The sequence below is a fragment of the Xiphophorus couchianus genome, chromosome 9 (genome assembly GCF_001444195.1).
Source record: "Xiphophorus couchianus chromosome 9, X_couchianus-1.0, whole genome shotgun sequence".
NCBI classification, from domain to species: domain Eukaryota; kingdom Metazoa; phylum Chordata; class Actinopteri; order Cyprinodontiformes; family Poeciliidae; genus Xiphophorus; species Xiphophorus couchianus.
Window position 1 is genome coordinate 21,601,516 of NC_040236.1, and position 24,890 is coordinate 21,626,405.

At 42.8% G+C, this 24,890-nt stretch overlaps 2 protein-coding genes across 3 annotated transcripts in view; both read left to right on the plus strand.

The window, feature by feature from the left end:
* The first annotated feature begins 350 nt into the window (after positions 1-350).
* Positions 351-2,164, plus strand: psmb11b (proteasome 20S subunit beta 11b). The gene has a single exon (XM_028028411.1). It carries the CDS (start codon positions 542-544, stop codon positions 1,709-1,711), a length of 1,170 nt encoding a protein of 389 aa, XP_027884212.1. The 5' UTR covers positions 351-541; the 3' UTR covers positions 1,712-2,164.
* A 4,004-nt stretch (positions 2,165-6,168) lies between these two features.
* Positions 6,169-24,890, plus strand: part of LOC114151276 (cadherin-24-like) — a 46,761-nt gene continuing 28,039 nt past the window's right edge. Inside the window, exons 1-3 of one of the 2 annotated variants that reach the window (XM_028028388.1) lie at positions 6,169-6,348; positions 11,245-11,987; positions 22,248-22,542. In XM_028028388.1, the coding sequence (XP_027884189.1) occupies positions 11,370-11,987; positions 22,248-22,542 (913 nt within the window). In that variant the 5' untranslated portion in view covers positions 6,169-6,348; positions 11,245-11,369. Of the gene's footprint in view, positions 6,349-11,244; positions 11,988-22,054; positions 22,543-24,890 lie in introns of those variants that run through there. The other variant, XM_028028389.1, reaches the window with a different exon arrangement.

Consider the following 24,890-nt stretch of genomic DNA (forward strand, 5'->3'; position numbering starts at 1 on the left):
GTGGCAGGTTCAAGGTTCAGTGTGAATCACCTCTAAAGAGAAAGTGCCGTGCTGGAAAGGGCTCGTCCGTGCAGCGCCGCCGCGAAGCTTCACATTGACATCATGTGTTATTCTAGCAGGGATTTGATCCGTAGGACTGCTGCATCAAAGAGTCGGAGTTAATTTAAAGTGCTCGAGCCAAGGCTTCAACATCAGCCCACGCTCTCTTTGGCCTACGCCCACACAAGACTTTGAAGCGATCTGATGTGAAAAGCAACCTGATATCACAGCCAAAATTAATTACCCATGGGCTATTGACTTTATGTGTTTCAAAGAGAATGAAACATTGGTAATGATGCGGATGGGTTGTTTGAGTGACCACACAGAAACATGAGCCCGACCTTCTTGTCTATATAAACGATGATTACTGCGAGCATCGCCGCGGGCTTCAGACGTACAGTCTCTATTAGACGGCTGACATTTGACTGAGGGCTTCAAAGGTCTAGCAAGTTATTTTAGAAGAGCATTTTCAAGGCATTCCAAACTTTGCAAGTTTTATTCAATGGCTTTGCAGGACTTGTGCAATTTTGGAGATATCTTTCAGGAAAGTGTAGGCACTGCGAGAAATGTAATGGCAGTTGGGCAAAGGAAATCTTGTAGCTATGCAACTGGTGTGGCCTTGAGCAATAGCAGAAGCCTATTCCATTTTTATATTCCAGAAGCGTGTTATCTGGATGAAAGCCCGATACAGTTTGGGCAAATCAGCACAATGCAGAGCTCAAGTGGAATCCCATCTCAAGAAACGCTCCCAATACCGTCCTCTTTGCCTGAAAGTCTTCCTTTCACTTCCTCTCAAGTCGTGCCGCTTCCCTTCCCCATGGCTCATGGGACCACCACCCTAGCTTTCATGTTCCAGGGCGGCGTCCTGGCTGCGGCAGACACTCGCTCCAGCTGCTCGGGCCTCGTAGCGTGCCCGGCCTCCCAGAAGATCCTGCCCATTCACAGCCACCTGGTGGGCACCACTTCGGGAACCTCGGCTGACTGCGCGCTTTGGAAACGGATCCTCTCCAGAGAGCTGCGCCTCTACCAGCTCCGCTACGGACGGCGTTTGTCCACGAGGGGGGCCGCCAAGCTGCTCTCACACATGCTGCACCCTTTCAAGGGAACCGAGCTCTGCGTGGCTGCCACGCTGTGTGGGTGGGATGGAGGAGAGCCGGATGATGGATGTCGTGCCCACAAAGGCTCAGAGATGGATCATGGCGAAAGCAGAGAGACTACAAAGACTCCAAAGGCTCACCTGGAAAAGACTGCGGGTGCCCCTGGTGAAAAGGTCTCTGTTTCCAAGACTCAAAGCTCTTCTTTCACAAAGCAGCAGTGTTCCAGGAGAAAAATAAGTTTCTCTGGTCCCAGTCTGTTTTATGTATGCAGCGATGGCACTCGCCTGGAGGGATCACTCTTTTCTGTGGGCTCAGGATCACCCTACGCCTACTCCATCTTAGACCAAGGGGTTTGGTGGGGCCTGACCGTGGAGGAGGCCACATCAATAGCAAGGGAAGCTGTGTACAGGGCCACCCACAGGGATGCGTACTCTGGGAACTTCGTGGATGTCTATCACGTCACCTCAAAAGGATGGACTCGTAGGACGCGCGAGGACTTGAAAGAGGAGTATTACAGAGAAAAAGAGAGACGAAGACTTGAGATGGAGAGACGAGGCACGACTTTTCCAGGGTAAAGACGAGAAGCAAACAAACGGAAACATCAGTAGAAAAAGAAAAGCAAACACCGGGCTGTATTTTGGAGAAACAAGGCTGTATGTTTGGAGCAAATGCTAAATTAATGAACAAGACAGGCAGTCGCATCCTCCAGGCTATCTCTCTGAAGATTTGGGCATGCACATCATTCCATTTAATAAACAGCTGATGTTTTGTTTGCAGTGACGATAAAAAGTGCTCTTGCAGCGTTGAGCGCTGCTGGCTGCCATTTTGATGTAGATGTTAAAGGATTATAAATCATTTCATCTGGGATAATTACCACCTACCTCTTAATGTGCTTTAATCACAGAAACAAGAGAGAGAAGCAGACAATGAGTAGTGTGAGGACTTCAAGTTGAGGCCTGTTGATGTATTGTTGTGTGTGGGGAAACACATTAACTCCAGCAATAAAAGAGCAGCGGCTGAAAACTGATTTGTGCCTACTGTCGGAGCACTTCTGAATTTTCGTTGACGCGTCAATAAATTAATGAATACATGAGGTTTGGCTGAACTTGCCTGTTGGTTTTGTGTGAGCGCCGCACTCGTAAATACAAGTTATTATTATTCAAATGACAGTGACTCTGCGGAAAGACGGTGAAAGAAATTGGGTGGTTAATCCTATTGTGAGGTCACACCTTCTTGAATTTCTAGTGAAAATACTGGCCTAGAGGTTCCCACATGGGAGGCGTTTTATGGGACATGGGCAAGCGTTGCTTGGAAATCCGTTTTCCCATAAAGATGTGATGAGCTAATTCATACGTATTTTGATTTATTGCCTGTGACAAAAATTTAAATGGTGAACATATCCATATGTGTGCACTCAGCGTGTCTATATGCTATTAACAGTGTAAAATAAATCACACGCAAGGATGCCTGACAGCAGCACGAGCAGAGATGTCCTCTCCTACCAATGTCTGATCGACTGCGTCTGTGAGAGTGAGAAGGAGAAGCATTATTCACCCATCTGATCTATGATAACCACCATTGGAAGGCCAATAATGGAGGGATTATTGAGCACAAGCAAAAAAAAAAAAAAAGGAATACTTTCAACAGCATTCACGCCCCCTTGAATGTTTCACATTTCGTCACACTACAAGCACAAACTTCAGTTGACAGGGCAACTATTCATTCTGCATTGCACAAAATTTGGCCATTTTTGAGAAAAGACCTGAAAACCTGAAAACTTGTTTGCGGTCTTCCAGGGGTTATGCAGCAAAAGTGAAAGAAGGAGCTCTGGTCAGATGAGACAGATATGCCATATTATGGCCTGCATAAAAAAATGTATGCAGGCCATACGTCTACTGTAATATACAGTACAACATATTACTGTAATACACAGTATGTGGCAGAAAACACACACTACTAACTACCCTGGCAATATCTTCCAAACTGTAACACATAGTGGTGAGCATCAGGCTGTGGGAATGCTTTTCTAAAGCAGGATAAGAAAGATTTTTGTTCATTTAGCTCCAATTCACAACAAATGCCATCTGAAGGCAAGACAGAGCAGTTACATTTATTTACAGAAATATAAAAGAAAATCAAATAACATAGATGTAGGTTAATCTAGAGTGGACACCTGATTCTGGCAGGGTTAGGGACAGCAGCCGCCTGTGAACAGCTTAACCTCAGTCTGAATGACAACTTGTGGCAAGAATTGAAATCTGATGTTCACAGACATTTTACATCCAGCTAACACTGAGAATGTTACGATTCAGAGAGCCTTAATGCAACCCATATAGCACAATAGAGCATAATAGAGCAAAAATAGGAAAAAGCTCAAGGGGTATACACACTTTAGGAAGGCATAGCAACAAAACGGATGGTTCAGTCTTGAAAGCTGATAGGGAGAGACCCATTTAAAGATAAAAAAAAAAAGAACACTTAAGTTTAAAAATCAAATGAGCAGCAGACGTCTTCCAACAAAAACGGAGGGATGAGCTCTGAACATGTTTAGCACAGTCCACTCTCAAACCCTCCCTACTACTCCTTGACCTCACTTTGTGCCTGCTCTGTACTTGGCATTAATAAACCTCTGCACACTGCTGGGTACAAGAGATCGGACAAGTGCCCTTAGGGTTATGCTATCTCTTTGTAACTTCCTTTGAGGATCTCTAGTTTCCCAGTTACCGCAATGACTCAATCAATCTTGACTGGTCAAGACTGCACTTTCTGAAGGTACAGCATTCTTAAGTAGTCTTGCACCCAAGTTGTTCCTCATGATAAAAACACAAATATTTCATTATAGATTAAACATGAAGCAATCCAATATGTTGGCAGACACAAGCTGTAGATGAAATGCAATTGAAAAACTGATAATCATCAGTGTGATTGCCACCGTAAAAGCATACAGGTGTGATTTAACACATTGCCAAGAAGGAAAGGTATCGGCTATGAATTTAGAGAAGCAACAGTTGCTGCCCATAAACCTGGGAAGGGTTAAAAAGGTAATTCTCCTACAATCCCAGTTACAATCTCCAGTGAGATTATTCACAGCTGAAAACCGTGGATGTCCAAGCAAATTCACACCAAGGCCAGGGTGTGCAAAGGTGACAACGGAAATGATGACAATGTTGTATTTGACTCAGTCGTAGCTTTAACCCCACTGAAATGCTGTGGTTGGATTATACTGTAAGGGAGACATGCAAAAATAGGCTGACACCTTCAATTAACCAAAGCTATGTTGCAATAGAGTGACCCAAAAATCCTCAAATTGACGTGGAAACAAAAAGCTCTTGAGGAAACGTGTCTCTATAGCTAAATGTGTCTCTACAGGGTACTGGCGTGTATTTAGTTTTTTACAGATTGGGTTTCAAATGTTTTCTTCATAAATGATGACATGGTAGTGTCTTTTGTGCAATTTTGATAAACTTGATAGCTTGCTAATTTTTTAGAATCTGGTAAAGATCAAGTTTATGCCTTTAAATTTGAAAGAGGGTGTACTTTATCTTTACAGTGGTTGCGTGTCTGTGCTAAGATTAACTAAATGAATCATTTAGACCAAATAAATCGGTGTGGGCAACAGATATTCTTGCCACAAGAATATGCAGCCAATTGTGCTGACAATCTTCCCCGTCTGTTCCTGAGTCATGGCGATACTGAAGTGTCCACTCCTAAAATAGGATGCAGCACAAAAGCTTGACAAGGGGGATAATTAGAGTCAACCAGATGACATCTTTTAAGCAAATTCAGAAAGCTGTTTGTCGTGTGGGACCCTTAAATGTAGAACTAAGTGCCAATTTTCTGGCTACGCTTGAGAGGGGTAGAAATAGGAGAAGTGCAAAGTTTCTGATTATGATTTTGTGCACGGGTTGCGCTCTAATGGATTATAAGACACAGCAGAACATTAAAGGAAACATACACTAATCAGGCCAAACAGCTCCCACTCCCACATTTGTTGCCAAAAAAAAAGAGTACCTTGAACACTTGTTGTTTGGACTCTTGTAGAAACATTTTGCAGGTGTTCTGTGGTATCATGCACCAAGATGTTAGCAGCAAATCCATGAAGTCCCATAACTTGTGAGTCAGCACCTTTAGGAATTGCATTGGTTAACCCTGCCGGTTAACCGAAGATCAACCGGTTTGAAATCTGGGAAATCTGGAGGGCAAGTTGGCACCACATCCTCATTGTTATCCTCCTTAAACCATTCCCGAAATGTATTTTGCTGCACTAAACACTCTCCTCCTGAAAGGACCTATTGAATTCGGGGAATACCTTTCCATGAGAGGGTGTAAGCAGTCGGCAGTAATGCTTAGATCACATGCGTTGAAGCAAAGGTTAGGACAGACACGGTGTTTCCCAAACATTGCCTCTGCCAGCTTGCCTTTTTCCTCATGTGTATCCTGGTGCCATGTGTTTGGCAGGTAAAAGAAAACGTCTTCCATTGCTGCTGGTCCAATGGTTAGCATGGACATCCTGACAGGTCTGTCAAAATACAACAGCCACTCTACATTCTGACACTTTTCTATAAGAACCAGCTTCTTTGGAAGAGTAGCTAGTCTGGGTCAGGCCTCCTCAAGTCGCTTTTGATGGACCCTGACTGCTGCAGACCAGGACCCTCCCACAAGAGTGTCGGCTGGTGCTTTGACAGGGATGTCTGTCACAATTTAGACATTGTACTGACTCACTCAAATCTTTCTGCTAACGCATTTTCCCTCCATCTATCTCATCAACTTTGAGGACAAGATCTTTGCAGGCTGCCTTATACATCTGATTCACAAACAGGTTACAGTGATGAAGACCTTATAAGTGTTATCAGATTTTTTTAAAAATTAAACCTGCAACCAATTGAAACATATAGTTATGGGTGACGCGAGACAGTTTATCCTGTCTGTGTTATCCAGTGGTCACATCTGTCAAAAATAGAAGGCTTTTAGTGTAGCTACGGGTCTTTTTCTGTGGCAGTTACAAACTAATGGAGAGCGGGGAAGAGAGAAAGGGGGTAGAAACGCACAGCGAGGGAGGAAGCGAGGGACAGACAGAGCGTGAGGGAGACTGGGCTAAGTGGACAGACTTCACGTTGAGCTCGCATGAACCTCAGCATCATTCCCCTCCTCCCGCCTCGCTGGACTCATTTCAGCTGCGTTAAACCGCAGGAACTCCGCCGCGGAACACACGGTAAGCTCTCCCTTATCCCAATGAATCACTTCCTTTTTTAAAAAAGAAAGAAAGAAAGAAAAGAAATCCTCACAGTGAGGTGGCAAGTTTCCAGCTAGTCGCTCGTCTAGTTTAACGCTCGCTTGTTAAATCTGCGGGGGCTCCTATCTAAACCAGGAGGCGGTTTTTACAAAGTGTTTCACTGTCAGTTTGAATTGGAGCACAGACGCAGCGTTTGTCTCCACGAACATGTGCGAAGTGTTCAGGTGAAATCTCCGTCGGCTGGGTGAGGGGCTGTAGAGAGGGCGCAAACTATTGTCTTTGGTTCAACGAGCCGAGCGCCAGCGTCTGACGGACGGCTCGATTTCATTATTCATTTATTTATTCATTGGCAATGTTTGTGTGCGTGTATGTAAGCGCGCGAGCTCGCCGTCCGTGCACGCGCGGCACTCTCACCTGCCGCGCGCGGAGACGCAGAGGCTTCCTCAGTGAGCGCGTGGACGCCGGTCATTTGCCGACAGCTGTATTTTTTAGGACGTCGCGTTCATTATAATAGTTAGCCCAAGTGTGTTTAATCACATTAACATGCATCAAGTAGGTCATTTTCCCGGTTTGCTCTAACAAGACAAGGTCGCGCTCCGGGGGCTGTTTATTGTATCACGATGCTAATAATGGTTCACAAGTGGCTGCGTGTGTTTGTTTTTGTCTGCGTGTGTGTGTGTGTCAGGAGGCTTTGGTGTGTAACCCAGAGCAAAGAGAGGCTGCAGTGAGGCATTGTAGGTTATTTAATGTCCTTTGTTTTACTGTGCCATGTTTAAATAAATAAATAAAACTTTTCCAAATTTTTGCCACATTATGACTGCAAACTTTTATGAATTCTGTTGGGATTTTATGTGCTAGATCAACTCAAAATGGCACCTAAGTGCAAAGCAATTGGAATCATAAATATGCTTAAACATTTTCTTCAAATAAAAATCTGAAAAGTGTGGGGTGCAGAAGAGGTATTCTGACCCGCCTCAATGCCCATAGAACCACCTATTGTTGCATTGTAGATCGTTTGGGTTTTGTCTCTTTCATCCTTTTATGTAGACATTTCAAAAATAGTTCAAGAGCAGTCAGATTGGACTACAGGTCCTTCTCAAAATATTAGCATATTGTGATAAAGTTAATTGTTTTCCATAATGTAATGATAAAAATTTCCTCCACACATACTACTTTGCTTGAAGGTCAAAGTAGTATGTTTTAGTCTAATATGTCTAATATGAGCAGAGCACCTTACTCTGATGTGGTCCCTACAGCTTCTTTGCAAATTGCAAATGTTTTTCTTCAAGCTGTGGAGTTCTTCTTGCCACTCCTCCATAAAAACTACATTTGAGAATTGTACAAATAGTCGCTGCGTCAACTGAGTTAGGGGGGATTGTTGGCGCACCTCTGGAGTTATGACACGCCTCTTGGCTGCTTCTCTGATTGACGCTCTTCTATCCCGGCTTGCTGGTTTAGGTGGGCAGTAGGGTTGCACTTGCGTCATACTCTTTCCACTGCTGGACGACGGATTGATCAACGCTCCGCGAGACGTTCAAAGCTCCGTGTTTACTTGGAACAAAGCCTCGCTTTAAAATTCTCCCCGATTTGTCTGCTTCTTCAAGTTGTAGTTTTTTTGTGCTTGTGTTCACTAACAAAACCTCTGAGGCTCTCAGAGAACAGCTAGATTTATTCTACACAGTCACAGTTGGATTATTTACTAATTAGGTGCTTCTGAACTCAGTTGATTGAGCTGGATTTTATGTAGGGGCATCAGACTGAAGGGAAGGTGAAAACACAAATGCACATTACACTTTTTTTATTTTTATTTGTAAAAAAAAAAAAAAGAAGAGAGAGAGAGAAAAGCCATTTATCATTTTCCTTCCACCCCAAACTTACTCCCTACTACTGCGTTGAATTGATTTATCACATGAGAGACCCAATAAAGTACATTGAAGTTTGCGGTTTTAATGTTCGGGGATCAAGTGCAAAGCACTGTAGGTATATCATCCTTTTAGGCGTGGAGGTGGTTTTATTTGACAAATAAAGTACACGACTGAACACTTCGTCAGCACAATGAGTTTGCTGTTGTATCACTTAAGCTGTCTGAGTGTCAGACCTTGACAATAATGAGGAGACTGATGTGCTGAGTACAGCGTGGCTCTCTTCACCCGTCCGATTTGGATGGACTTAAGAGATTTGCCCGTGTGCACTGAGGAGGGAAGAGACTGTGGGGACGGATGAGAGGACTAAGGGCATTAAGACGAATGGTAGAGGCTGGGGGGAAAGAAAATAAATTTTAAAAAAAGCAGGAGATGTGCAAATGGAGCAGAGCCTGACCCCCTCAACACACTCCTACCCCCATTCCAAAGTACTTTCACCACCACTCACCCCCTTTGCTCCCTCCATACCTTCCATTCCCCTCTTTTTCTCCCCCCCACCCTCCCTCTGTAAAAGGCCCGACATGCACAGGCTATTTTTAATAAAAATGAAATAGCCTTGTTGCAGTGAAGCGACTCAATGCAGAGTGGAAGTGAGACTGAAACAGCGATTTGCAATTTGGAGCTATGTCACCACTCATCATTCCATTCCGAGCCAGCAACAGCAAATCGTCCTCGCGCTTTCATCCTCTTTCCTTGCCTTACACTAGACACACACACACATCTCTCTAAAGACTTCAAACAACGTTGAATGACATGTACTGCTGGCAACGTGGGCTTTGGAGTAAAGCTGGCAGAGAGGAACGTACGCCGCGAGCTCAGTCTCTGCTAATGCACAATAGCTGGGGAAGACAAAAGTGTTTTGGAAGAGCCACTTCTTGGATTTTTCAGCGATTTTTACTTTTTTTTTTTTTTTAAAGATGCTGGCAAACAGATGTAGAACATCAGGCATTACATGTGGACGTCTTGTGTAATTGGTGCACGTAATGAAATGAGATGTACAAAAAAAAGAGGGCAACTGAAAGGTGGGTTTCCTTTAGAGGGAATTCAAAGCAAGAAGGGCGGAAATTACTTTATATACCTCATGATCAAATGACTACTTGTTTCAAGTGGGTCAGTATTTGGAGAAAGGGGGGAGAACGTTTCATTTCCACATGTCCTTCGTTTACTATGGAGGATATCAGTGTGGATAAATCAGACCGTGTTACGGTTCTCATTATGCTGTACTATCAACGGCTGCTGCACTTGTACAGGGACGCTCGGCCTTTAAGTGAATCAAAGCACATGCTTATCTGGACATGAGAGGAGATATGTTCTATGCCATGTCAGTCTTTGTTGCCGCCGTGTCGTGGGAAAGTATTTGTCATGGTGTAGTCAACAAAAATAACCTGAATGCATACAAAAACCAGTCTTTCAAATGATTAGCCATTCATAAAAGAAATAAAGCAGTAAAAGCAACCTGGCCCTAAATAAAGTACTGTACACCCTTTAAATCTTGAATTAACGTGTAAATATTCTGCTTTTATGAAATGCTTGATTCAGTTTCACTATATAGTCACACCTTACAGCCTGAGGTCTGGAAAGACAAGAATAGGACCTGTCTGACAGCATGAAGTATGCTGAGAAAGCTCGATATCATGCCTGATCTAAAATATTTAACGACACATGAGAAACGAACAGTCTGGACTGTGTTACGGAGATATTTCTGACGGCCCTTGAAGTGATTCTGTTTTACATCATCAAATGTCTTCAAAAAGCCACAGATTGTGTGCCATTCTCAAGAAATTTAAGAGATTAACCAGATGAAGTATTCCCAGAGAGTGTGGCCATCCAAAATGACTCCTGAACATCGCAGCACATCGAACCGAGAAAACACCAAGAAACCCAAGATGTGACTGAATAATACTGTGAAGAAGAGTTGCTGTTGACTTTGTAGAGAAAGGAGCCAGAGCCGTGCAAAGAAAACAATGGAAACCACGTACCTATATATATATATATATATATATATATATATATATATATATATATATATATATACAGTATATGACTCATATGCTTTAGCTCTATGGAAATTATAATGCACGCTTCCATGTGTGCACAAAGGTGAAAGCAGATGCCAGAATTATTCCGTTCATGCCGGGAAAAAGTAAGGCAGACTGATGGATGCACACGGGACAAAATGGGGTAGGGGGAGAGAGAAAGTGCAATCATGCATTTTCAGTTGAGTCTAGTTACTGACACCTTCCACTGCATCAAGCTTCTCAGATCAATGGCCCCGCTCGTATCTGACTCGTATGCAAATGAAGCGGAGATCATTAAACTTTGGGGAAATAAGAGCAAGTCATCGATTATATTATTTATGAGCCTAATTAATCTCTGAAGGGGGAACTTCTTCCTCTATTGGGCATTGTAGCATGCGGGGGGGCCGTCTTTGGGGACGGAGTCAATCAATTCCTGTCCAGGCAATTGTGTGTGACAAGGCGCAGTAAAGTACCTGAGCTCCACCTCTTCGCCGGGCCCTTGGGCTCTAAATTAATTGAAAAATTCAAAGTCCTCACACTTACTTCTCTCGTCTGCCGATGAGATCAAGAGCGAGATCCACCTGCGACAGCACGAAGTAGCTCTTCCCCTTCTTTCTTTTTGGTAAGAGTGGGGGGGGGGGGTACGTTCTTATTGCACCACTCTGTAGAAGAAAAGCACTGCTATTTTTACTGCAGCTGGCAGAGTGCTCAGATGAGCAAACAAAGCTGCTCAACAAACAGCAGAGAAACATTCATGTAGAAATTTGTCTTAAAATACCAACCCCCCACTCTCTCCACACCACCCTCTGCGTTAGATAATGAGTAAGACGTCAACTTTTATGCGTCTTTTTTCCTCCTTCCGTGTGTCTCGAAGCACTTGTGAGCCATGTTAATGAACGTGTTCCACATCGCGCTAATTATGTCTCCTCTCTTAGGTGATCCTGGGCAAGCATGTGCGCCGCATGGAAATGTGTGAGGGAAATATCCGAGATGAAGGCGGCGCGCTCTGAGGAGAGGCGAGGCAGAGAAGTCAGGAAGAAGCAACTGGAGTAAAGCTGTCATGATCCGTGAACGCCTCGCCGCGGCGCCACACCTGGCGCTCCTCTTCCTCTTCCTCTGTCGGGGGGAAGGCTGCGGCGTCCCGGAGGCCTCTGGCCTTTCAGAGGAAGACGAGGACATGCGAGCGACGCCAAGCGAAAAGCAACAAGTCTTGCCTCACCCGGAGTCCGTAGGCGTCTTGCTTGACCGAATCAAAGAGCCGGGAAGACATGGCTGCGATACTGAGGCTGACGTAACACCAATGCCGAGCCTGGCCTTCCAACCACTAGGCGCCAACCACCCGGTCGACAAAAGGGACACGCTGAGCCGCCATGAAACTTCTGCTACATCCTTTATGTCTAAACTTAGAACAGAAGTCACTGAGATGGGTAGCAAAACGAGCGGTTTGAGTAATGGGGTTGATGGCGGTGTAATTGATGGTGACTCTCTAGGACCAAGTTCAGAGGAAGAGGCGTACTCTGTCAACGGAGTCGGTGAGGTTCCGCCTGGAAGGACTCGGGGTGGCTCTGAACGGGTCGAAGACCCTCAATCGGGCCCCCGTCGCCGCAGGAGCTGGCTCTGGAACCAGTTCTTTGTGATCGAGGAGTACCGAGGGCCCGAGCCGGTGCTCATTGGGCGGGTAAGCTATTGTTGTAAACACTCTGCATGCCCGTGTGAATCTCCTGCATCTATTTCTGTGAAATTATGTTTGTAGTTTACTCCTCAGGGCATTACTTTTTTTCTTTTTTGGCAAACACATTTTTGTCATTGATATAACTCATGTTCAGAGTAATTTAATCAAAGCAAACACAATTGGCCGCGGCGCTTGGTAGAGGCATTTGTATGTTTGCATTATCCATGCTCGGGAAGTGCACAACTTTTCACTCAGTTTCACTCCGTGTTCACTCACAGCGCGTCTTGCACTCAACGTCTCTGCTTTTACGCTTCGAGGTTTGCCCGATGGACTGTGACATTTCCAACCGGAGCGGAAAGGGGAGATTGTATCTATGTACAGGGCTGTGGAAGAAACTGTTTGCCCTCATTACAAATTTCTTCTGTCTGTCTTTTGTGCCACTTTTATGTTTCAGATCATTATAACAAAATGACCTGAGTACAAATAATGTGACGTTTTCAAGTGATGATTTGTTCATGGAAAAAACAATCCATACCTTGTTGAAAAAGAGGCATACTCTGTCACCTCCTGTTGTTGAACAATGACTTAACTGTGATGAACCTCGTGTTTCTCTGGGTGCATTCACATCGAACTCTATTCCGTTTTGTCTAGAAAGTCCGGTTTGTTTGGAAAGGTGTGAATGCATACTAGTAGGTGTTAAAACACCCTAAAACGTTCAGTTTCACCAGCCACAACCAGACTCAGAATAAGAATACAGAATAAACCTGTAGAATCAAGAGAGCGCCTAAACAAAACTTGTCTCACAGCATAAAGTAAGCTAAAATATCACAAAAAGCAACACATCATTCCCAATTCTAAAGAAATTCAAGATTAGATGTGAAGACAAACTAATTGGGCATTTTTGAGATTCAAAAATGGAGAAAACATGGAACAAACGTAAATCTTCCCAGGAGTGAGCGGCCAACCAAAATTACTCCAAGAACTCAATGGAGATTAATCTAGGAAGTCACAAAAGAACCCAGAACAACATGTAAAGCACTGCAGACTTCACTTACCTCAGTTAAGGTCAGAGTTCATGACTCACAACAAACATAAATACTGCTCCTGAAAAACATTCCCGTTTGTAATGCACTTTGTTAGGACACCAGTCATATTTCATCTCGTGTGACTTCTATCACTAATTTGCACCTAGGAACTGTTGATGGTTTCACTGGACAAACTGTGGAGAAAACAGTAAAACAAGTTTTGGGGTTTTTAAACTCAAATTAATTGATACATCAAAATTCATATCCTGATAAGAAATGTATCATGATAAGTGATAAGCGACACGATAAATGCCCACTTCTATCTCTAAGTGCCCAAAAACCTATTTTTTCCCCCAAACACAGTATGTGATTTCTCCTCTGTTTTGTATTCAGCAAGACTGCATTAAAATAAACAGTTAAACTCAACTTGTACATTAGGAAAGAACCCTGAACTGTCGCCCAAACATTGTTAGCCATGCTTGGCTGAAGTGGTAAAATTGGTGTGCCAACACGGGTGTCATTTAGACCGGGGCACCCTGGGAGCACATCCCCACCACTCTCCGAAATGGCCCATTTCGTTTCCATTACTTTTTAAAAGCATAATTTGTTAAAAATGCTCCGAAAAGTGGCTTGTGAGAAGAAGCGCGGTTTTGAGTGGAAGCACATCTCCCTTGGGTGTGTGAGAGAGGAGGACCTGCATGCTATATCAGCCGAGCCAAAGTACACGCCACAGGCAGCAGGGTATAATAGCCGATGTCAGAGTGTCCAGAAGCACTCATGGGTTACGGAATATTGGCGTTAGAAGGGCTACAGAGAAAGTTCGGTGTTTACAAAACCCCCGCAAAAGTGTCTTTAAAACCCCTCCACTCTTCATCGCCGGAGCAGGCTGGAAGTTTGTAGCCAGAACATTCAGACCGACAGTGTGAGGATGGAAAACAAGAGAAACACACAACTGCCATCAAATAAGGCTAATTCAATCTTGATTGCATTACATTTAGTCAAGCGCTCCTGAGTTCATTCTTGCTAGTCACCAATATAGACAGTACAAGCACAAGGCAGTTCTTTTTAATAGCGGTAAAAGTTAATGGTAATTTATTTTTTTAGAAAGAGACAAGAAAACAGGAGATTCATTAGAATTAGAGGATATTGAAATATTAATGGATAATAATTGAATCCCCGAGTTTTAAAGGTTTAACAAACCACAAACTCAATTAAACTCCTAGTGTTCCTAATGCCAACAAATATAAAAATCTCCGTTTTTATTGTGTTTTTTTTATATAGAATAAATGTTTCATAAATATTAAAACATGTTTTAAAGCATCTTTCATCTGTGCACCATCATTCAGCCTGCGCTGTATATTAACATTGATTAAAAACACAAGAGAATCACAGCATTTACACAAATATTTATAATAGAAAAGCATGACATGATCTTTTATTTTGAAGAGGAAAAATGAACATGTTTTCAGATTAACCTGTTAGCTGGCGGTAAAAAAAGGGGCGTGGTCAGTTAACAGGTTAACATGTTGACATAACATGTTGATAATTTAATACACGAGCGCATCCAAAACAACTGGATAAATGCCCAGTGCATCATTGTGCAGTGAACAGAACATCAATTTAGTTCATCAACAATTAATGAACTAAATTAATTGTTAGTTCATTAATCAGTCATGCTATGTGTTTGGGTCGTAAACTTGCTGTTAGCTGCTTAATGGACACGTTGAGTGTAGTTATAAAGCAGAATGATGGGTGGAGGTCCAGACGGTTTATGTGCCGACGCTTTGGAAATATTTCAAAACGAACAAATTAGTCTCACCTATAGAAGCGAGGGAAAAGTCTTCTTTCAGCCAGCTGTCCAGCAGCGTGTGGCAACAGGTGGGGAAGGGACGCTAACATTTAATGACTAATCAGACATACACTAACTGTTTTAGCTGATTTTAGCCATTCAAATCGACTAAAAGTGAAACTGTTCATATCAGTGCCATACAATGCTATGTTAGCAGATATTTAGTTTTAAATTCTGTAAGAATCTAATGGTGCTAAATAAAAACTGAACTAACCCTTTAAGGCTGACCTTTGAATGATTCCAGTTCCTACAATAATCAACATTTAAATATCTTACCTGAATTCAAGAAATCACATAAAACAACTACTGTAGTGAAAATTGATTTTGGTGAATTATTTTCTGCAATATTTGACTTATTCTGAGTTTTATTGTTACATTTTTACAAATTTTAATTTACCAAGTAAAATTCAGTCAGCCTCTTGTGGAAATAGACGTGCAAGTGTTGCTCAAAGAGTAAACCGGGCAATAGTGAGTCACCATTCAGTCACTGCCAGATTGACTGGTGTGTCACTATGGTAACTTCAGACCTCCCAGTCCGCGCCGCCTTTCGCTCAATGGTGAAGCTGGTGTAAACTGAATCATCTGTGACAAAGGAACTCCCATTTAAAGGGCGATGCTAAATACGCAGCGGATAAGGATGAGTCAGAACAGAAGAAACCACTTTGTAATCGCGCTTTGTTTTGAGAGTTTCAGTTTGGGGAGATTAGCTGCCGTGTTCTTGTGGATAATTTCTATCCAAAGGCTGAGAAGACGCAAACTGGGTGTTGATATCTGGTGATAATTATTCTTTCTATGCAACGTTTTTTAATTCAACGTTATTGAATTATCACCCTGCTTAAGGCTGCGGTGAATAAATCCATGTCTAGAACGCCATGATTGAGCCAAACCAAAACCAGAACGGATACTATGCAGCATTTAACATGGATTTTTAAGCCATCTGTGTAAGAGAAGCAGTAGCTGTTACTTTCAGTGGCCACAAGGTTACTGCTGTCAAACATTGAAGTCTAAGACTGTGAGAGGGTTCTATTTAAAAAGCAGCGATCCCCCTGGGTTACAGTCTCCAGACATCAACATGATGTCACCGACTTGATTCTTTTTCTCTGATCAGTGCGCTGCGAATTATGCTAAATCCTTTAAATGGATATTAAACCTCGTAGGCGTGTATTCTGGTCAGAATTTGCATGCATCACGTTGGTCACCTCTGGCAACTTAGTGACACAATGTTGAACTTTAGCTTAGCTTCATGCTAAATGAAGCCTCACTCTTCACTGAGCCACTGTAAATGTCTCTACAGTCTGAGTGCCATATGTGACCAGTTGACCGGCGCTTATTCCCCTTTATGGCCTAACATGATATACAATGAAAGGTATTTATACTGCTTGAACTTTTTGACATCAATAAACACTAATTTTTATGTGTTTTATTGAGCTTTATGCTACTGATCAGGGGCCTGCAGAACTCTGTAAGAGCCATTTTGCCCTCAGCCCAGCAGAATAAAACTTAAGGGCTGCAAATGTTGCAAGATCTTTTATAAATATCTACCAATCTATAAAAAAAAATGTGTCCTCAAGTTTACAAAAAACATCATTGTATTTCTAGTTTTAGATTTTAAAACAAAGAAAAACGTAAAGAAAAACTGCAACAAAGTGGATGGACACATTTTCTTTGGGATATTGATATTTTTGGAAAATACTACAAAAAAATCCTTTATTTCTTCTAAAGTTGATCTCTTTATATCAACAACCACTTTTTATATTTGGTGTTTTTATGATGTAGAGCATTTTGAAGTGTCTTGTTGCTGAAATGTGCTATCCAAATAAACTTGATTGATTGATTGATTGATTGATTGATTGATTGATTGATTGATTGGGCCTGTAATTCTGATTCAGATTCTGAGAAAGAACATCGTTTTCAGCCTCATGACAAAAAAAGACCTTCAAAACCTTAATGCGTGTTTTGGAGTCATTCGTTTTGGATACCTACTGCAAGTATTCCATCAAAAACAAATCTGAAATTCTGCTAAAACCTTTATTATATGTTATATCTTTATTTAAATACATCCTTTTTGCCGAAGTTATTGAGAGCCACTGTGGAAGGTCCAAAGAACCACTTGAGGCTCCGGAACCGCAGTTTGCAGGCCCCTGTTTCAGAGCGACATGAAGCACAGCTATCAATATGAATATGAACTCCCCAAAATTAAAGACAGTTTGCTTATGGGAAATCCTAAATGACGAGCAGAGTCCACCAGTGTGTAAAATAACGTCTACACAGACAAAGGCCAACACTGACAGAAACCTGGTCAGGAAACATTTTACTGTTGGTGTGAGGATGGATGGACAATCCTGGATGAAAACCTGATGCCTCACAGAAAGTCAGGAGAACATTGTGAGGAGAAAGGAGGATGAAAAGAGTCGGGAAGAGCACTTTAATGCTCTTTAATTTTTAATGATAATCATACGCTTTCCTACTACAAAACAGCCCAAACTAATGGATGAAGCCAAAATAGAGCTGGGCAACATGGACTTCAATTTTTATCACGATATTTTGCGGTGCTATGATGATAACAATAAAAGTGACGATAACTACTTATTACTCCTTTTTTAGATTACTGTATGGCACGGCGGTCACAGCCTCACAAACACAAATACTGCTCTTCAAACACATACTCATTTGAAATATGCTTTCTTGGGACACCAGTCAGATAAAGGAATACATAAAGATTTTGTATTCACATTTTTGAATTTATTGAGATGTATTGATGCACGTTGATTGAACAAACAGTGAAGACAAATAGTGAAAAAAAAGAAAAAGAAAAAAAAAGCAATCCTGACAATAGGGGTTTCTAAACATCACTATGTGAAATTTGGCTAAATTTATCACAATAAATGATAAACGATAGGATAAATTTCCCAGCCCTACTCTAAAACCATCTGATAAAACCAAAACAGTGACCATATATGTGTCTATCCTGTCCATGTTTACTCGTCCCTGACTGTATTCCTCTCAGCATTCATACTGAAAGTCACATTTTCTAGTTCAATTGAATTGCGGGCCACGTAAAACAGGCGGCGAAGCAAATCTCTGCCTCCAGTTATGTTGACATGTCTATCCTCTGGAATGCTTTCTATCCAAATCGGTGGTATGAACGCTAGCGAAAGAAAAAAAAAAAGAGGCCAAACAGCATCTTGTGTATCTCTTAGTTCCTGTTAGCCGCTGAGATGTAGCTCAGATCTTACATGTGAGCAGCTGTGCCCACACTCCACCTCCACTTGTTGTATCCCACACTTGAGCTTCGACGACAGCCAGCACCTGCAGCCTTCATCTGCCATCAGCGGTGGAGATGATTTAGCTTCGGGGCGCACGTGAACTGTGCGGCCCCTGGGGTCGGCCTGTATTATTTCACAGCGAGGACCTCTTCTCTAATGCGGCTCCTGGCAGCCTGACGACACTCGGAGCAGGCCTCCATCAGCCGCAACGCTAACAGGGACCGCCGCCAAACACTTTGGAGCTCCCAGTAAACCATGCAGTGACAGTGGAGATTGGATCCTCACCAGGGCCGTATACGCCTCATAAATGTTTAATTTCCCTCTCCGATTGTTATTGATACGGGTGGGGAGGGGCGATCGGTGGCAACGCGCGGCTGCTCGTGCCTTTTGTCTTCATTTTTAATATTCATGTAATAAAATGCTGCTGCTGCTGCTGTGGAGGAATTGAAAGCGCGAGGTTTCCCCTTCGCTAAAGCGGCTCACTTTGTTTTGCCAGAAATAGACGGAAGATGTGAGGAGAGTTATCAGCAGCTCAAATCGCAGGTGCCTCAACCTGGGTGAAAAGAGTTCGTCTGCCAGTAGCAGAAATAAACCCGGAGGTGGATGCGGCACACCAACACCAGTCGACTGGGGAAGGAGGGATGACGAAGGGTGGGGGTTACAAAGAGGAAGAGAAAGTGACATAAGAAGGTATCCTCCTTTTCCTCGCTTTGTTTGGACTGGGATGGATAAATTTCCTCCCCGCCGCGAGTGTTTTTCCATGCTGACTGAAGCGCAGCGGGACTGAACCAGCAATTAGGCAGTGAGGAGAGAGGAGGTCTGGATTGGAAGTGGGAGGTGGTGGATGGGGGGGAGGTGGAGCGAGGCTTCGACAAAGATGTCTCTGGTGGAGAAGAGTGGGATCAAAGCTAGTTTTAAGGAAGAAAGGATGGAGAGGATGTGGGTGCAGGGATGGATAAAGAAAGCAGCACTTTATCTTGCCGTTTGTTGTGCGTATGTAGCGTTTGGAGTGTATGCAATCCCTGCGCTCAGCCCCATCAAACCTATACACGCAACACGCAGTTTGTTTGCCCTCTGAAGGATGCGCGCTTTATGTTCAGTGAGCACAACCTGCCACAAAGACTTATTCAGATCGCTGGGTTCACTTTTTGTCCCAACCACAAACTTGATGTGTTTTATTAAGATGGTGTGCTGTAGATTCTGACAAAGTAATTCATAATTATGAAATGGAAGGCAGGATATACGCAAACCTGTCACAATATGCAATTAATCGCATGATAAATTGAAAATGAGCAAGATAATTTCCACTCTGACTATTAATATTTTTTTGAAGGGTAATTTTGTTGGCAGAGACGTCATAATCCATTTTATTTACGGTTTTATTTTTGCTTTATTCTCTGTTTTTGGTTATTTTATTTGGGATATTTAAAATATCCAGAAGTCTTTGGGAGGGGCAACTTGCATTGTTATCGATGCATCACTTGAAAATTATCTCGAAGTGACAATGTTATCGTTCTTCGCAATAAGTAATGGGGTAATTTAGTTATTGTGACTAAGTATTCGAGGTTTTCAAAAATGTTCACAAAAACAAATTTTTAAAAAATTGGTGTTACCTTTGTGCACAACCCTTTTTAGCCTGATACCCCTAAATAAAGTCCAGTCCAGCACATCACATTCTTAAACAAAATTGGTTTCAAATGTTTCTGCTGCTTTGTGCAGCAAAAACTTTTGTTTGTGCCTTTAAAATCTTTTTTAAAGATTTTTATAAAAAGGTTTTAGACGTCATCGGCGATCGACCTGCCCTCCGCTACGCACATAAGCGAGTCAAAAGATATTGAAATAAATGAATTGTGTTACATTTGTACTGGTTTGTGCATTTTCTTTCTAAGTTGTGTTTGATTTTGTAAATACGGGGGCTCTGGTTGGCCTTTGGCGATCTCTGGAAACATTTATTAACATCTTCAAAATGATCGGAGCACAAATGAAAATTTTAGTTGCGCAAACATTTGACACCAAATTTGATTGACTTGAGGAAGATAATTGTGTCCCTAATTTGTTTTTTTACCATTCATATCACAGCAGGTTTTATTTGTATCCTGCCAAATTACATCAAAGTGAAAAGATGTTCCATATTGTCTAATTTTACCTACTCATCTGATGCAGAGACAGCAATTTATTTAGAATCTAAGTTTAACAGGACGTTTTATTGGTACATTCTGCCCCAACTGGACATTTGGGGACATTTGCATTCCTGATGAGGCCCAAAACGAAGATGAGTTTGACGCCCCCGCCTTAAAAAGTGGTTCTACAAAGTATTGACTCAGATGAATAAACTAGGGTGCACTGATTGCAGTTTTCTGGCCAATCCTCAATTTCTTTTTGTTTTGTTTTTTTCTGAAATGTTGCAAAATATACAAGTAAAGTTTGTAATAAAGTTTGCAGCTCCAGTGTTGCTCAGTTGGCAACACTGGAGCGACTATTGCTAGCTGCAAATGTGCAGACACAACCTGGTGGGCCGGTCTGTCAGCCAAACCTTTTTAGACCTTTGTTGAGGTAAAAGAGGTCAGTGGATAAGATCAACTGCACATGTAATTATCGGCAGATCACAGATCTCCCAAAATGAAGGAAATCGATGCCAATTTATCGGTGTATCCCGAGAATAAATGTAACATAAATGTAAAGACATTAGAAAATCCGTTTCCCTTCCTCTTCCACAGTTTTGCCTCTACATTGCGTTGGTCTTTCCCATGAACTGTAAAAGACATGTAACGTGACCGAACGTGGGAAATGGATGGGAACACTTTGTTACATTAGATATTACAGTAGTGTGGCTGTTAGCACTGTTGCCTTGAGGGGTTTGAATCCCAGCCTGGGGTTTTTGAATTTCCCCCAATCCAAGCGTAGGTTCTCTCCTGGCTCCGTCCAAAAACAAACAGGTTGATCTATTAGTAGGTTCTCCGTAGGCGTAAGAGTTTGCGTGCGTGTTCGTTTGTGGTGATGATGCACCGAGGGTGTTCTTTGAGTCCACTAATTCCACCCTGGTATATTTGTTTTTGTTCACCAGCACTCTTGGAGCTGAAAATGTAATTAAAAAAAAATAAAAAAAAGGGCGGCTTGAATAAATGTATGCAAAATTCCTCACTCACATTTCAAAACAAACTGCTCTGCGGCTGCAACTTAAAGTCAAAGCTTTAGTCCACTTGAGTATCTGGGGTCGGCAGCAGAGGTTGCGAGTGAGCTCTGTGGATTATCAGCATGTGCAGATATGCCTCGAGGACGGAGAGACGCGAGAGTCTGTGGTCAGAAGCCTGGATGTGATGAAGGCTGAGTAATCTCTTTCGCCTCCCATTGCTATATGTTTGGCCTTTTACCTATCTATCTATCTCGCTAATATCCTCTCGCTGCCAGTAAATACTGAACCACAATTCTGCACCAGAGAGCAAAAAATATATATATGTATATATATATATTTTTTTAAAAACAGAGGAAGAGAAAATAGAGTTGAGAGGAAGAGAGAGAAGGGGGTGAGATGAAGAGAATAAGAAATGCGAGCAGATGGGCAATCTGTGAAAGCGAGGTAACTTGATGAAAAGAGCAGAGAAACAAGAGAAAGAGGTGGTTTAAAGGGTGGAGGCAGATGGATGTAGAGGCAGGACAGGGAAGAGGCAGATGGGTGGAAAGGACTGAAAGATTACACAGACAGATAGTGGCTGCGCTTGCAGGATGTGTGTGATTATACGTAATATGACATTTGCAGGGCCACTGTCCGCATCAACGTTGATTTTTATTTTTTTTTTTTTTTCGTTTTCCCTCTCGACGATACCGCCAGTGGCGTGTTTGGTCCAGTGAGTTAATTAGCTGCATGCATCAGTACTCACCCCTGGTCCCATGTGTATGTTCCACACCTGGTGCTATTTCCTCTCACATTCGTAGACTCACATCCTCCCCAAACCCCCACCCTCCATCTTGACACGACTCACCCATTTCGCATCAGTCTGGCGTTTCGCGTGCCAGACCGCCGAGGAGCGTCGATGAGTGATACCTGCGTCGAGCGGCCCGTGGCTCGGTGTCGCCCCCAAGGTGCTGCTGGGGATTGTCGTCTGTCTGTCTGTGTCTCGTTCTCCAGCTGCACACCGACGTGGACAGAGGGGACGGGCGCACCAAGTACATGCTGGAGGGGGAGGGAGTTGGCTCCGTGTTCGTCATCGACGGCAACACGGGCAACATCCACGTCACCAAGGCCCTGGACCGCGAGGAAAAGGACGAGTACCGGCTCACGGCGACGGCCACCGACAGGGAGACGGGCCAGGCCCTGGAGCCCTCCTCCGAGTTCATCATCCGGGTGCAGGACATCAACGACAACCCGCCCATCTTCCCCGACGAGCCCTACGTTGCCGTGGTGCCGGAGATGGCCAACATAGGTACGGCGCCAGAAGGGGAAGAAAAGTGATTCTGGTAGTGGCGGTTGTTGTCCTGGAGAGTTTAGCTAGACAGACTCTGGCAGAAGATTGAGACTGTCTGAAATACGTTATCACTTTTAGTCACTTCTGCCCAAATTAGTAGAGCTAGAGATTTGTGGTGGACGGTAAACTAAGAAGTGATCAGTTACCCAAAATAAATTTTGAAGCTACAGTATGTAGCTTCTGATGTTTGCATATTTGTTAAAACTGTCAACGTGTCGTGACAGTGTGAGACAGTTAATCTATGAAATCAGTCTTCTCCATCTCCTCCATCAGCTACTTTAGCTCCATCAGCTACTTTAGCTCCATCAGCTACTTTAGCGATCTGCAAAAACGCACCAGTCAAAAACAACCAATCAGAGGCAGGAGGAGAGTCTTATCGCTGTCAATCAACCTCATATACACGCTGTTAAATGTGCTAATGGGGAGAAACAGCTCACCGTTACAGGAAAACCGCTTATCCGCTGTCATTGATGGCTGTGCTAACTAGTGTTAGCATTCATAGCATCTCCTCAACTGATGGGTAGAAGCTGTAGTGTAGCAGAGCACAAGGGGAAGGGTGTGAGCAGCACTACATAAGCATGATTGACAGCGCTAAGACTCTCCACCTGGCTCTGATTGATTGTTTTTGCCCAAGTTGTGTATTTCTGTAGTTAACACAGGGAGAAGGCAGAGAAGCTCGTCTTCTACCATACCGCCATGACAAAGTGAGAGTTTTAACAAATATGTAAATACACATATATATGTTCTAATAAAAGTTTCATTCTGAAGCTTTAAGTGATTCATGGGATTATCTGTTCTGACCTAATTGTTTTTCTTTAAAACACAAAAGCTTGCAAACAATAAATAAGTGTAAGTGCTTTGTTTCAGCCAGTTTGCTGCAACAAGTGGGGGAGGGGGAAATGCTGCACTGCTCACTGACCCTTACAGACATTTTAAGGGTCAGTGTCTTATTATTAAAATGACTTTAATGATATGACATGAAATTTTATCTGTTTTAAAACTGGAACTAAAGCCTCAGAATGCCTTGGTACCAGTATTCGGTCAATACCCAGCAGAGACTACATGTGCTTCTGCTGCAGGTCAGATGCTGAAATTCACCCAAGCTAGCTTGCTATCATGCAGCTAGCACAAACCTGAGCTAAACCCTGTAATGATATAAGGATCTTCGTTTCCTCCACATTCGCTCATGCCTGTTGAAGTTTCAGTTGTGGTAAACATTTCGATTTTTGCTCTGACTCTCCGAACCTCAAGAGCGTCGCTGTTTTCTTGTAGCCATATTCTGGCTAATTAAAATCTCCACACATCTGCCTCACTGAAACCGCATGTTCTCTTGTCTTTCCCTTCTTGATCAGGAGCTTCGACAAGAGGAGAACATCCCGTCATGTTTTCACCCCAAGGAAACAGAAAGTCTTGAATTAGTAACTAGACATTCCTGAATTTTAAGCTCCAATTACATTAATTTCATAGGAATATTTACACCTACTAGCAATTGTGACACTTTTGGTTTTGCTACTGTATTGTGAAGGTTTCACCCCAATGATTTTTCTTATTTTCCTCAGTGTCGGATGCTGTGCTGCAATAAAAGGTGAATTCCTTTTAAGAGGGGCAACAGATTTATTTATTTTTTTTATCGGAGGTGCCAATTAGTCTGCATGGTGCTGCGTCTGCATCACGGACTCTGCATTAGAATTCATCACACATTTCATCTGAGGAGCATAAGATTATCTAACAGCCTGTCCAACAGTGGCTCGCACAGTTCAGCCAGGATTAAGCGGTGGACTCAAAATCAAACCAGTTGTCGATTTTCAGATAGCCTGGAGAAGAAGTCGTGCGTTTAAACTTCTCTGTGCAAAACTTGAATATCAACTTTTACTTCAAAGATATTTTATTCTGGTCTCTTAAACCGATATTAATTACAGGTCTGCTGCTACTTGCTGAGTTTTCTCAAAGCCTTTACATTTTGGCTGCTGTTGAACTCGTTCTTTGACCTCGTCCCTGACAAGCCTAGACACGTGTCTACAGCAGAAAGATGCAAGTTTTAGGGTAACATTTTCTACAAACTCAGTGAACGTGTGAAGCTACACGTCCTGGTTAATATTTCTGCCTGTTTTGTTGTATTTCGTCCTTTAATCAGGTCCCCTTCCCAAATTTGAGCTCTCTATAGAACTTTCAGCTGCGTTTTTCTTCTTTTTAATCAAATTTCTTTGTTTCAGTTTGACTGCAGCAAAAAAACTGAAAAAGCGTTTGAGCCAGATGAAAGGGTGCCGCATGAACTGAATAACATTTCGGTCACTCTAAAACTCGCA

Coding starts and splice junctions, on each gene's coding strand:
- psmb11b (XM_028028411.1), top strand. CDS start 542: ATGGCTTTGCAGGACTTGTGCAATTTTGGAGATATCTTTCAGGAAAGT.